This window comes from Lepus europaeus, chromosome 12, assembly GCF_033115175.1.
Source record: "Lepus europaeus isolate LE1 chromosome 12, mLepTim1.pri, whole genome shotgun sequence".
NCBI lineage: Eukaryota > Metazoa > Chordata > Mammalia > Lagomorpha > Leporidae > Lepus > Lepus europaeus.
This window is the reverse complement of record NC_084838.1, coordinates 60,285,888-60,298,865: the sequence shown is the minus strand read 5'-3', so window position 1 is coordinate 60,298,865 and position 12,978 is coordinate 60,285,888. Positions and strand designations below refer to the sequence as shown.

Genomic DNA, 12,978 nt, shown 5'->3' with positions numbered 1-12,978 from the left:
CTTACCACCCACAAGCTGTGCTCCCCAGGGCAGATCATCTAACCCCACTGGCACTCCGGTTTTCTTCTCTGCACATTAGGAATAATAACTATGGCTATTAAAGTAAAATATTATCATGATCAAACAAGATAGTGGCACAGTAAGCATCTGGCACTTAGTAGGTTCTCAAGACATTAATTCCCTGTCTCTACCTTTCATTATTTTTATAAAAGCTTACAATATGTTTACCATCCATTATGAAGCATTTCAATAATTAAAAATTGAAGCCAGTTATCAAAGTAAAGGAACACAATGACAGTCATTTCTCTAGTCTCCTGGAGTCTGTGTCATGATTTTTTCCCCAATTACAGTATTTTGCTAATCTACAAAGTTCAGGAATTCTCTATGGGACCTTCCCACCATAGTGTGGATCAGTGAGGCTCTACTTAATTGAAAAACTGAATTTAATAAGGAGACAATAGTTATTGTGCCTTCAAAGAGACCATTTTCCATGCTAATTTATTCTCCAATGTGTTCTTTGTGTAAAAAGAATGTACAAGCAAGCTTTATTATACCTCTGTAGTAATTCTTGGTGGGCACATTTTTCAACATGTTTTATGATAGCCTAAGTTGATGTGTCTTTACATATTTATGCATGTTTAAACAATTACTGTGTGTGTGTCTATGGGTGAGAAAAATCCTATTTTAACAAAATTCCACAGAGAAATAAAGCATTTTCATTGTACTGAAATTTGGTTGTAACAAAGACATTATTAAACACCCATTCCCAGGCACACAGTGGAAAACTAGTGCTAGAATCGTCTTTGGTGTCTTGTTCTCTGGCAAATCCCTGCAGTCTACTTATGGCCATGGGCACCCACAGACTTGAAAGGAATCAGAATATAAAGTGAGAAATCAGCATAGACAGTGACAACGTCTGACCTTGACGCTCAGACTCAGCTCCCAGCAGGATTCTCCGCTATCGGGAACCTGACCTCCTAGTAGCCCTGAGTTCCTGAGCCGTCCTCTGCCTTGAGCTCTGATTCTGCTCCTTATTTTACATCTTCCTTTCTGCCGATCCAGCATCACTTCTCACCCCCAGAAACGACCTCCCACTTCAGTTTTGCACACAGGACTTTCTGTTCCAGCTTGTGGTAAACACGTATCCCCAGGGTGCCTGTGGTCCTATCCAGTCACCTTTCATCGCACCCTTCCACTTTAGTCACAGGCTGTTATGGCATCTGCTTCCTCTCTTTCTCCATATTCAGTTCTCTCCTCTATCTTTAATTTCCACCCTCCAATTTCTAATACATCTCTCTCCTTGCTATTATTTGAATCTGGCTTTAGCATGTCCCTTAAGAGTGTCATGTGCTGGAAGCTTGGCCTCCTTGCTAAGAGGCAGTGGGATGTCTGGTGAAAGGTTGTGAGATCGCTGAGTGCCTTTGGAAGGGGTTAACACAGTTGTTGTGGAACCCCAGTCAGTGTCTGACTTTCTCTCTTGCCATGTGATTGCTCCCTCCCATGCACCTTCCTGACATTGTGATGCCATCTGCTATGAGGCCCTCACCAGAACTGAGCCAATGCTGGCATCATGCCCTTGCACCTCCTGGACTGTGAGCTAAATAATCTCTTTATAAATACCCCACTTTAGATTTTCCTTATGTTAACAATACTCTCACACTTTTGGTTTTATGTATCTTAAGGCTTAAACTCCATAAAGCAGGATTTAGAAAGAAATTTTTCTTTTAAAAAATAATCAATTATCTGAATTTAAATTATTAAATACATTTAGTAATTTAATAATTAATTACAGAGGCAAAGAGACAGAGTGTGTCCAAGCACTGCTTCATTCCCCAAATGCCCGCAATAGAGGGGACTAGCCCAGGCCAAAAGTGGGAGCCAGGAACTCAGTCAAGGTCTACTACCTGGGTGGCAGCGATCCAACTACTTGAGACATCATCTCCACTTTCCACAGTGCACATTGGCAGGAAGCTGAAATCATGAATAGAACCTGGATTCGGACCCAATAAGCCAAACTCTCATATGGAATGTGGGTATCCAAATCTATATTTTTTATTACTATTTGAGAGGCAGAGTTACAGAGAGAGAGAGAGAGAGAGAGAGAAAGGTCTTCCTTCCACTAGTTCACAAAAGGCAGCAACATCCAGAGGTGTGCTGATCTAAAGCCAGGAGCTGCCTCTGGGTCTCCCACACAAGTGCAGGGGCCCAACCACTTGGGCCATTTTCCATTGCTTTTCCAGGCCATAAGCAGAGAGCTGGATCAGAAGTGGAACAGCCATGACATGAACTGGCACCTGTATGGGATGCTGGTGCCACAAGTAGAGGCTTAACTACTATGCCACAGTTCTGGCCCCACAACCAATAATCTTAATCATTAAGCCAAACTCTTATCCCAAGGAGATACTTTTCTTTCTTTCTTTCTTTTTTTTTTAAGATTTATTTACTTGAAAGTCGGAGTCACACAGAGAGAGAAGGAGAGGCAGAAAGAAAGAGAGGTCCTCCATCCACTGGCTCACTCCCCAACTGGCTGCAACGGCTGGAGCTGCGCTGATACGAAGCCAGGAGATATGAAGCCAGGAGCCAGGAGCTTCCTCCAGGTCTACTACACAGTTGCAGGGGCCCAAGGACCTGGGCCGTTCTCTACAGCTCTCCCAGGCCATAGCAGAGAGCTGGATCAGAAGTAGAGCAGCTGGGCCAGAGCCGCAGCTCAATAGGCTAATCCACCGCCTAGCAGCGCCGGCACACAGGGTTCTAGTCCTGGTCAGGGCACCGGATTCTGTCCCAGTTGCCCCTCTTCCAGGCCACCTCTCTGCTATGGCCCGGGAGTGCAGTGGAGGATGGCCCAGGTGCTTGGGCCCTGTACCCCATGGGAGATACCTGGCTCCTGCCTTCAGATCAGCGCAGCGCGCCAGCCGCAGCGGCCATTGGAAGGTGAACCAACGGCAAAGGAAGACCTTTCTCTCTGTCTCTCTCTCTCTCACTGTCCACTCTGTTAAAAAAAAGTAGAGCAGCCAAGACTCAACTGGCACCCACGTGGGACGCAGGCACCACAGGCAGGGGCTTAACTGCTATGCACAGTGCCACCCCCAGGAAATACTTTCAAAAAGCAAATTGAATGATTCTGGTGTTATTAGATGACAATCACAACAACCAAGATAGAACTAGAAAAGGGATTTTTTGCTGATACATAGACACCTTGTTGATATGTAGGTAGATCCCAGCAGGAGTGTTCAGGGGAAGAGTGCAGGGAGATAACAAGAAACCTTCAGGAAACCGCCTTCTTACTTTAAAGAGATTCTCATCTGAGAACATCCGTGGTTTCTGCCTCTATGAAAGAAAAGGAAGCTTCCTAACAGCATGACCTGAACGATCCTGGACCTGATACCTTGGTGATGATGGAACCCTCTGATCACAAATGCTATAAGTAATCATCTTATCTGAACTTTCATATTTTGTCGAATATGTTAAATAAATTTTTATTAGTAGAACATGAGGAGGTACTTGTCCAAATTGAGGATCCAATCATCTAACAAACTAGATGATCATTTAAGTCCCTTAAAAATTACAGCTGCAATGATGATATCCATGTTCACCAGCAAGGTACACAAAATATTTGTTTTTGTGGGTATGCACACACTAATTCCTTGAAACTCTGTGCCTGAGAGGCAGCAGAAATGGCCTAAGTATTTGGATTTTTGCCACGGACATGGAAGCCCCAGATGGAGTTCTGGGCTCCTGGCTTCTGCCTCGCACAGACCTGGCCATTGCAGACATTTGGGGAGTGAACCATCAGATAAAAGCGATCTCTCTGCCTTTCAAATAAATTAAAAATAAGTAGGGGCCAGTGCTGTGGCATAACGGGAAAAGACGCCACCTGTAGTGCCAGCATCCCATATGGGCATGGGTTCCAGTCCCTGCTGCTCCACTGCAGATCCAGCTCTCTGCTATGGCCTGGGAAAGCAGTAGAAAATGGCCCAAGTCCTTGGGCCCCTGCACCCACATGGGAGACCTGGAAGAAACTCCTGGCTCCTGGCTTCAGATCAGCACAGCTCCGGCCATTGCCGCCATCTAGGGAGTGAACCAAAGGATGGAAGACTCTCTCTCCTTCTACCTCTCTGTGACTCTGTCTTTCAAATAAGTAAATAAATCTTTAAAAAAAAAATAAGTAAACACTAAATGGAAAAAACCTGTTCCAATTAAGTCTTCATTACTTTGGTCTTTATCGTAGAGGAATCTAACATTTCTGTGCGTATGAGGAGAGAAGCCTTGAAATTTCCACTTTAAAAAAGCTACTTAGTCTTCCAAAAGTGCTATGGTATTCATGTCAGACACATAACTCAAGTTGAATAAATACACAGAAGACTTAGAAATAAACCCTAATAATAGTTGTCATTTTGAACTCTCAAATGAACAAAGGTCTTAAAAAAATTTAATCCAAAGGTCAGTATTGTGGTGCAGCATGTTAAACTGCTGCCTGCAATGCAGGCATCCCAGATAAGCACAGGTCCAAGTCCCAGCTGCTCCACTTCTGATCCAGCTCCCTGCTCATGTCACTGGGAAGCAGTGCAGAGTGGCCCAAGTGCTTAGACCCTTGCCACCCATGTGGGAGACCCAGATGAAGTTCCTTTCTCCTGGCTTCGACTTAGCCCAGCCACAGCCGTTGTGGCCGTTTGGAAAGTGAAACAGTGGATGGAAGATCTCTCTCTTTCTCTATCTCTGTCTCTCTCCCCTCTCTCTGCAACTCTGCCTTTTAAATAAATATTTTAAAAGATTTAATCCAGGCCGGCGCCGCGGCTCACTAGGCTAATCCTCCGCCTTGCGGCGCCGGCGCACCGGGTTCTAGTCCCGGTCGGGGCACCGATCCTGTCCCGGTTGCCCCTCTTCCAGGCCAGCTCTCTGCTGTGGCTAGGGAGTGCAGTGGAGGATGGCCCAAGTCCTTGGGCCCTGCACCCCATGGGAGACCAGGAGAAGCACCTGGCTCCTGCCATCGGAACAGCGCGGTGCGCCGGCCACAGCGCGCTACCGCGGCGGCCATTGGAGGGTGAACCAACGGCAAAAAGGAAGACCTTTCTCTCTGTCTCTCTCTCTCACTATCCACTCTGCCTGTCAAAAAAAAAATAAAATTAAAAAAAAAAAAAAGATTTAATCCAGAAGTATATAATGCACTGGTGAAAAGAGGGAGCTGTTGCTTGAAGTTGTCTTGTTAGTCAAAAAGCACTTGACTGAGATGCTTCTCGACCATTCTCCACTCCTTCTTCAGAGGCATCACCTACCTCCTCTAGTGTCAAAGCTCTTGAGTCTCATCCTCCCTAATCATCTCCTTCTGATGTATTCATCATAGAAAATGGATAATCAGCTTCATGTAAGCATAAGCCGAGGTCAGTGGCTGTGACATTATATGATATTTATGACACACTAGTCATCCTAGAACAGGTGGAAAATTTACTACATCCACACACAATACCTCCCAATACAAAATGCCTAGAAAAGGGACAGGCATTTGGCACAGTGGTAAAATCTTGCTTGGGACACTCACATCCCATATCAGAGTGTCTGGACTTGAGTCTCAGCTCCACTCTCAATTCCAGCTTCTTGCTAATTTGCAGAAAGTTCAGGTAAGATAATTACTTAATAGCATTTGTGATCAGAAGGTTCCATCATCACCATTATTAAACTCAGGACCAGGATCGTTCAGGTCATGCTGTTAGGAAGCTTCCTTTTCTTTCATAGAGGCAGAAACCAAGGATGTTCTCAGATGAGACTCTACTTAAAGCAAGAGGAGGGAACAAGTGATGGCTCTAGTATTTGGGTCTCTGCCAATCACATGGGAGACCCAGTTTGAATTCCAGGTTCCTGGCTTCAGCTTGGCTTAGCCCTAGCTGTTGCAGGTATGTAGAAATGAAACAGCAGATGGGAGATTTTTCTCAGTCTCTGTCTCTGTCTCTCTCTCTCTCTCTCTCTGTCTTTCAAACAAACTAAAAGAGATAAAATAATCTCACTGTTAAATAACCTTAAAAACACTAAATAGAAAGTTATAGTACCCTTTAGAAAAAATGTTTGAATAGTCCTACTGCAAATAAATCTCTTTAATTTTGCTTAATCCATTGCTTTTCAAGTCTTGAACCTTGAAACCTGTTTTCATATAGTTTGTGACCATCTGTAAGAACTGATGTCTTATACAAGATATTGGAAGCATTCAGAAGTTATCTCTTACCTGTGGTACTGAGAGATTTGGAGGTTCATGGCTGTCCCATAGGACAAATTCAAAGGAATCTTCAAAGATTTCTTCACCAAAATGGCGATAGTAAATAATCCCATTAAAGAGATCCCTCTGAAGGAAGCCAGGGACAGGATAACCTATTGGAGGCACAAAACACTACTTTTTATTATATGAGTTTACCAAGTATTTGGTACAATGATATTAAACTTAGACCCAAAGTTCCTCTGCCTAGTACATTGTATGTGCCCAAGGACTCCACATTTAATGTTTTAAAATCAAAGTTTATAAAAAGTTAATCAAAGTTTATAAAATAATAAATTGGAGAAAGTAAAATTGCTCTACTAGTCTTCACACATAGGAAAATTATCACTAGAGAAATTTTCCAAAAATATCATCTTATTTCAAAACACAAAGTAACAATAACTATTTACTCGATTCCTGTTTTGTCAAATTTCTGACCTATCCACTTTAAGAAGCAGTTATGAGGGGCTGGTATTGTGGCGCAGTGGGTTAGGCTGCCACCTGCGATATTGGCATTGCTGGCATCCAAATTGGGCACTAGTTTGTGTCCTGGCTGCTCCACTTCTAATCCAGCTATCTGCTAACATGCCTGGGAAAGCAGCAGAGGACTGCCCAAGTACTTGGGCCCCTGAACCCATGTGGAAGAACACAAATAAAGCTCCTGGCTTTAGCCTGGCCCAGCCTTTGCCATTTCGGCCATCTGGGGAGTGAATCAGCAGATGGTAGACCTCTCTCTCCCAGCCCCCATCACTGACTTTCAAATTAATAAATGATCTTTTTAAAAAGGAATCATTTATGAAATGATTATAACAAAATGTAAATGAACAATATACATGAAGTTACTTTACAATCCTCTTGAATAAACCAAACACCTCCCTTCAGATTTATTTGTTCCATCTTCTCTTGGTGTAATGGTTATATTGTTAACTTCTCTTGGCATAATGGTTACCTTGAAGTTCATCTCTACACTTTCTAGATGTACACCCTTGGACAGGTAAAATTAACTTCTCTGAGTCTCTGGCTTCCCATCCATGAAATGACAATAGTAATAGCATCCTACTCCATAACGTTGACGTCCACCTTAGCACAAAGGCAGGCATGACTTCAGCAAAGCCACAGGAGTACACAGAAATTTCTCTATGGAAGAGTCAATTTCCTCCAAATAAATCTTACAGGCCCAGAGCTTACCTATCAGACCAGGCCCTGGCTTCTTCATGATCTCGCCAGCCTTCGGGGCTGTTGTGATGTTAAAGAAGATGTAGTCATCACTGGAGTCCACGTCTGAAGCTCTGAGCATGGAGCCCTGGAGCAGGATGGTTTGCCCCTCTTCCAGTTCAATCACGACATTGGTTATGAGGAATGGAGGACTATCATCTTTGGGCAAGATGTTGATAGGAAACTTGTGACGGATGCTGTGATGGCCATCAAATATCCGGAAGACCACAAAGTCTTTGGTGGAGTCGCTGTCATCATGGTGATAGCGAACAACTCCAGCCTGCAGGTCAGCCACGGTGAAGAGAAATGCTTTCCCCCCTGATGGAGAGAGCAGAGCAGGTGCAGAGTGAATGTGGAAGCACTGACACAGCCACTATAAAGATAGCATCAGCACAGGGAGAATGGTGCAGCCCCTACCTCCCCTGCAGAACAACAGAGGATGGCATAAAGGGCCCTGGAACATCACACATGTGGTTTTGAGTACTGGCTCTAACATTTATTAGCTGTGTGGACTTAGGAAGGCATTTAATTCATTTGAGATCCAGCTATAATAAAGATTAACAATACCGCAATGGTTAACTTTACGTGTCAACATGACTGGCCTCAGGGATGTACAGATCACCGGGAAAACATTATTTCTGGGTGCTTCTGTGAGGAGGATATTTCTGGAAGACATCAGCATATGACTCAGTACACTGAAGGACCCATCCCCACCACCATGGACCTGCATAGAACAAAATGGCCAAGGGGGAAATTCCCTCTTCTTACAGTGGTACATCCATCTTCTGTCCTGAGACATTGGAATTGCTGATTTTTGGGCTTCTGGATTCAAGAACTTATACTAGCTTCCTCTCTTCCTAACCCTTGGCCTTTGACTTCAGACTGGAAGTTACACCCTCAGTTCTCCAGGTTCTCAGACCTCCAAACCAGAACAGAACTACTTCTTGTGCTTCCTGGTTCCCCAGCAGCACCAGACTTCTCAGCCTCCATACTTGCATAAGGCAATCCTCACAATAAATCTCTTCGTGTGTGTGTGTGTGTGTGTATTTTTTTTCTCTGTTGGTCTTGTTTCTCTGGAGAATCCTGAAAACTCCAGTACAAATGACTACTTCATATTGCATAGCAGAGATGAGAGAATCTAAATACTAGTCTCCAATAAATGCTGGTTATTCTTCAATTCATTGCTACTATACTACATGGAAGCAGTTCCTGAAGGATTGTCTTCTTTTTCATCTTGGTTTATTTATTTAAAAGAGAGAGAGAGAGGAGAGAGAGATATCATCCACTTGCTTATTCACTTTCCAAACACCTGCAACTGCAATAGCCAGGGCTGGTCAAGGGCTGGGCCTACCCAAAACCAGGATCCCAGAGCTCAATCCAGGTCTCCCACAAGGGTGATAACTATCCAAGTACTTGAGTGATTACCTATCACTCCTTGGGTGCTCCTTAGCAAGAAACCAGAATTGGAAACATAGCCAAGGCAAGATTCAAATTCAACTACCCTGATTGGATGCAGGGCATCCCAAGTTTTATCTTAACTACTGCACCAAATGCTTGCAGTATGTATGAATGTACATATGTATGTATGTATTTTATTTGACAGAGAGAAGAGAAAGAGAGAAAGGGAAAGATGACAGCTTCCATCTGCTGTTTTACTACCCCAGATGTCCACAAGAGCTACAAAGCCTGGAGCTGGGAATTCAATCCAGGTCTCCCTTGTAGGTGGCAGTAACACAATTGCTAGAACCATTTTGTGCTGCTTCACAGAATGCACATTAACAGGAAGCTCAGCTGGGACTTGAACCCACATATTCCAAATAGGAATGCATGCTTCTTAGCTACTAGGCCAATCACCTATCCCAAAGGATTGGTTTTGAAGCAGCAGCAGCAGTATTGTCTGTGAAACTGTTAGAAATTCAAGTTCTCAGGCTGTACTCTGGACCTACCATATCAGAAATGTTGATCTGTGTTTTACCAAATATCTATGGTTTACCATCATCTGTGTTTTTAACAAACCCTCCAAGAGAGTCTAATGCATGGGAAAGTTTAACAATCACCGCATTAAAGTCCAAGCACTAGAGCACTAATATCAAACAGACTGAGCCCAAATCCCAGTTCTGCCATTTTCTATGTATATAAATCAATTTCTCTAAGTATCAATTCCCTTATTTTTAAAATGACATCAATAATAGCATCTCACTTCATAAAATCAGCATGAAACAAATGAGATAAAGTATGTTGAAGGGTTTGCACAGTATCTGACACAAAGTACAGGTTTCATTAATGTCAGTACTGTATCCCTACCTCCACTGATCCCAGAACAGCATTACAGTATGGGCTCTCCTCCCCATTTCACTTCCACTGTGTTAATCAACATTGCTTCATTTTATGCATAGCCACAGAGCATCACAGTTCCTCGGGCATGTATCCCCATCACTCTCCTCACACCCTACAGGTGTATAACAGACATCAGAAGAACAAATGATTAAACACTAGTGTGACGGACTCAACCAGTGACTTGCCCAATAGCCACTCCCTTGTTTTACTCGGCAAGGCAATAAAAGCATTTGAAAATACTCGGCTTCCCAGATGCTACTGTGCTAAGAGGTTACAGGTGGGAGTTAGGGAAGGACATTCACGTGGAAATGCTTGTTCAAGGGCAAGCTTAGATGCCATGACTTCTTACATTGCCCTTTCTCTCTCTTTCAGCCTTGAAGATGTGAAGAAAACAACACTGACTTTCAAGCTGCTCTGGTTGAGTTTCTCTTCCATGAAGTAGGAGAATTTATCATTTTTGATTTCAGAATTCCCTCATCACAAAAGATGATGAATGAAAAGTGTCTTTTTGATTTACAGTTAGGCAAACCAAGAGGTTTGAATTAAATCCTCTAAGCTCCTTATAAGGAATGCATTATTTTATCATAAAGTATGAATATTATTATTAGAGCTATTACCTGGTTAACTGCCATTCTTATAATTATGATTTCATTTCTATTAAATGATGGCAACTCTAATAACATAATAATACCATTCTAAAGGATTAAAAAGTCAAAGTGTTTCTGGTTCTTAGTTTATTTCTCTATTTCTTTGAAGCAGCACTCATGAAGCAGCACACATTGATTTCAGCCTAACATGAAAGGCAATGGCTTCAAGATCTCCAGATTCTCTGAATATGACAATATCACTTAGAAATAGGATCAAGACATGTCACATATATATTGCTAAATATAATCTGTTTCTTAAGAAGATACTTTGGGACTGGTACTGCGGCATAACTGCTTGGGCTGCTGCCTGTGATGCTGGCCCTGCTTCTCATCCAGGTTCCTGCTAATGTGCCTGGGAAAGGAGTGGAAGATGGCTCAAGTGCTTGGGCCTCTGCCAACCACATGGGAGACTGGGATGAAGTTCTCGGCTCCTGGCTTCAGCCTGGCCCAGCCCTGATCAGTGTGGCCATTTGGGGAATGAACCAGTGGATGGAAGATCTCTTTCTCTTTTTGTCTCTCCCTCTTTCTCTGTTACCCTGCCTTTCAAATAAATACATAAATCTCAAAAAAAAATCAAACCAAAAAAAAACCCACATACTTCTTGGCTTTTTTCTTAGGCTATAAAGGTTGATCATTCACCTCTTAATGTCAGCCGTCCATGCTGTAGACCATCAACAGTGACTAAGCGGACAGCACTTATGTCATCATTGTCAACAACCTGAAACTGTTCCCATGTGATGGCCCGTGACTGACCCTCCAGTAGATTCAGTCCTGAAACAGAAAACAGAAGAGTGTTTTGGATCATTTTATTACATGCCAACATGTCTGCTTACAGAAAAGATTAAGGGATGTCCATTCAGGAAACAATCTGAAAGTTTTATCTTCAAAAGCTTTCCAAGAAGCAGGTGTGTGACACAGCAGTTGAGCCGCTATGTGGGACACTAACATCCCATATCAGAGTGCCTGGGTTTGAGTCCCTGCTCCACCCAATTCCAGCTTCCTGCTAATGTGCATCCCGGCAGGTAGCAGGTGATGGCTCAATACTTGGATCCCTGCCACTCACATGGGAGATGGAGATGGAGTTCTGGTCTAATTTCAGTCTGACCCAACCTCAGGCATTGAAGGCATTTGTAGAGTGAACCAGTGTCCCTCTGTCCCCGTCTGCTTCTCTCTCTCTCTCACTCAAATAAAGTAAGCAAACAAAAGTTAAAGAAAAAAAAGCTTTTCAAGAAACTGGAATGTAGCTTTTATTTTTAAGTTTTTTTTTGTTTTGTTTTTAAGGCTAGCATTGGGATAGTGGTTAAGAAGTCAGTTGGGATGCCCACACTCCATACCAGCGTGACTGAGTTCAGATCTCAGCTCCACATCTGATTCAGGATTCCTGCTAATGCGCTCCCTGAGAGGAAGCAGGTGACGACTCATGTACTTGGATCCCTAACCAAGTGGGAGACCTGGGAGGAGTCTGGGCTCTTAGCCTTGACCTGGCCCATGGCCCAGCCCCAGATGTTGCAGGCAATTGGGAGGTGAAGCAGTCAATGGAATACCTCTCTTTGTCTCTGCCTTTCAAATAAACAAAAAATAATAATAAAACTTTTTTCAAAGATTGATTTGATTCATTTGAAAGTCAGAGTTACACAGAGAGAGGAGGAGAGGCAGAGAGAGAGTGTGTGAGAGAGAAGATCTTCCATCTGCTGGTTCACTCCCCAATTGGCCGCAACAGGCAGAGCTGCACCAATCCGAAGCCAGGATCCAGGAGCCTCTTCCAGGTCTCCCAGGTGGGTACATGGGCCCAAGCACTTGGGCTATCTTGTACTGCTTTCCCAGGCCACAGCAGAGAGCTGGATTGGAAATGAAGCAGCCGGGTCTTAAACCGGCCCAGCCATATGGGATGCCAGCACTGCAGGCGGTGGCTTTACCCCAGTAAAATTTTTAAAATCACGTAATTTTTAAAATTTATTTTAAAATAAGGTTTTCAAATTTTTTACTATGATTAAATCCAATCTGACACCTGGTTTCTCAGGAGAGACCCTTTTAGAAGTCCGACAGAAATGAAGGAAAGAAAAGATGTTATGTTTCTTAGTGGTCTCTAGTCATAAATATCCACATGGAATTTTTCAAAGGCTACATGCCAATATTTTAAGTGGGCAAAAGAGTCATACATGTGTGTGTGTATACGTACACACACATACACATATATACACACACATACACACTCTGTGAAAGCACACATAGCTTGGAGGATTGAAAATGTCAGGTGCTTAAATATACACATACAGAACCACTGCTTCAGGGGTTGTCTAATGCTGATAGACAAGGAACTTCCTATCACTTTGCATTGTATTTTACCTTAGACTGTAATAAGGAAGGGACTTTTGTAATGATATTAAAACCTTCTCCTTAGACCCAGCATGCTGCAGGAAACTATGGAGAGATATTTGCTTGCTGGTCAGGACAAGAAGAATACATAATCTGAACTAAATGCCCTGGAAGCTGTAGCATCAACAGACATTTCCATCACCCAGGGAAGCTGGGAGCCAA

General features: G+C 43.2%; 1 protein-coding gene across 12 annotated transcripts in view; it reads right to left on the bottom strand.

The window, feature by feature from the left end:
- FREM1 (FRAS1 related extracellular matrix 1) overlaps nt 1-12,978 on the bottom strand; it is a 301,861-nt gene that overhangs the window by 108,953 nt on the left and 179,930 nt on the right. For all 12 annotated transcript variants that reach the window (XM_062208226.1, XM_062208223.1, XM_062208232.1 and 9 more), the window contains 3 exons: nt 11,080-11,211; nt 7,430-7,774; nt 6,215-6,357 (listed from right to left, as the gene is read on the bottom strand). In XM_062208226.1, the coding sequence (XP_062064210.1) occupies nt 6,215-6,357; nt 7,430-7,774; nt 11,080-11,211 (620 nt within the window). The remainder of the gene's footprint in view (nt 1-6,214; nt 6,358-7,429; nt 7,775-11,079; nt 11,212-12,978) is intronic.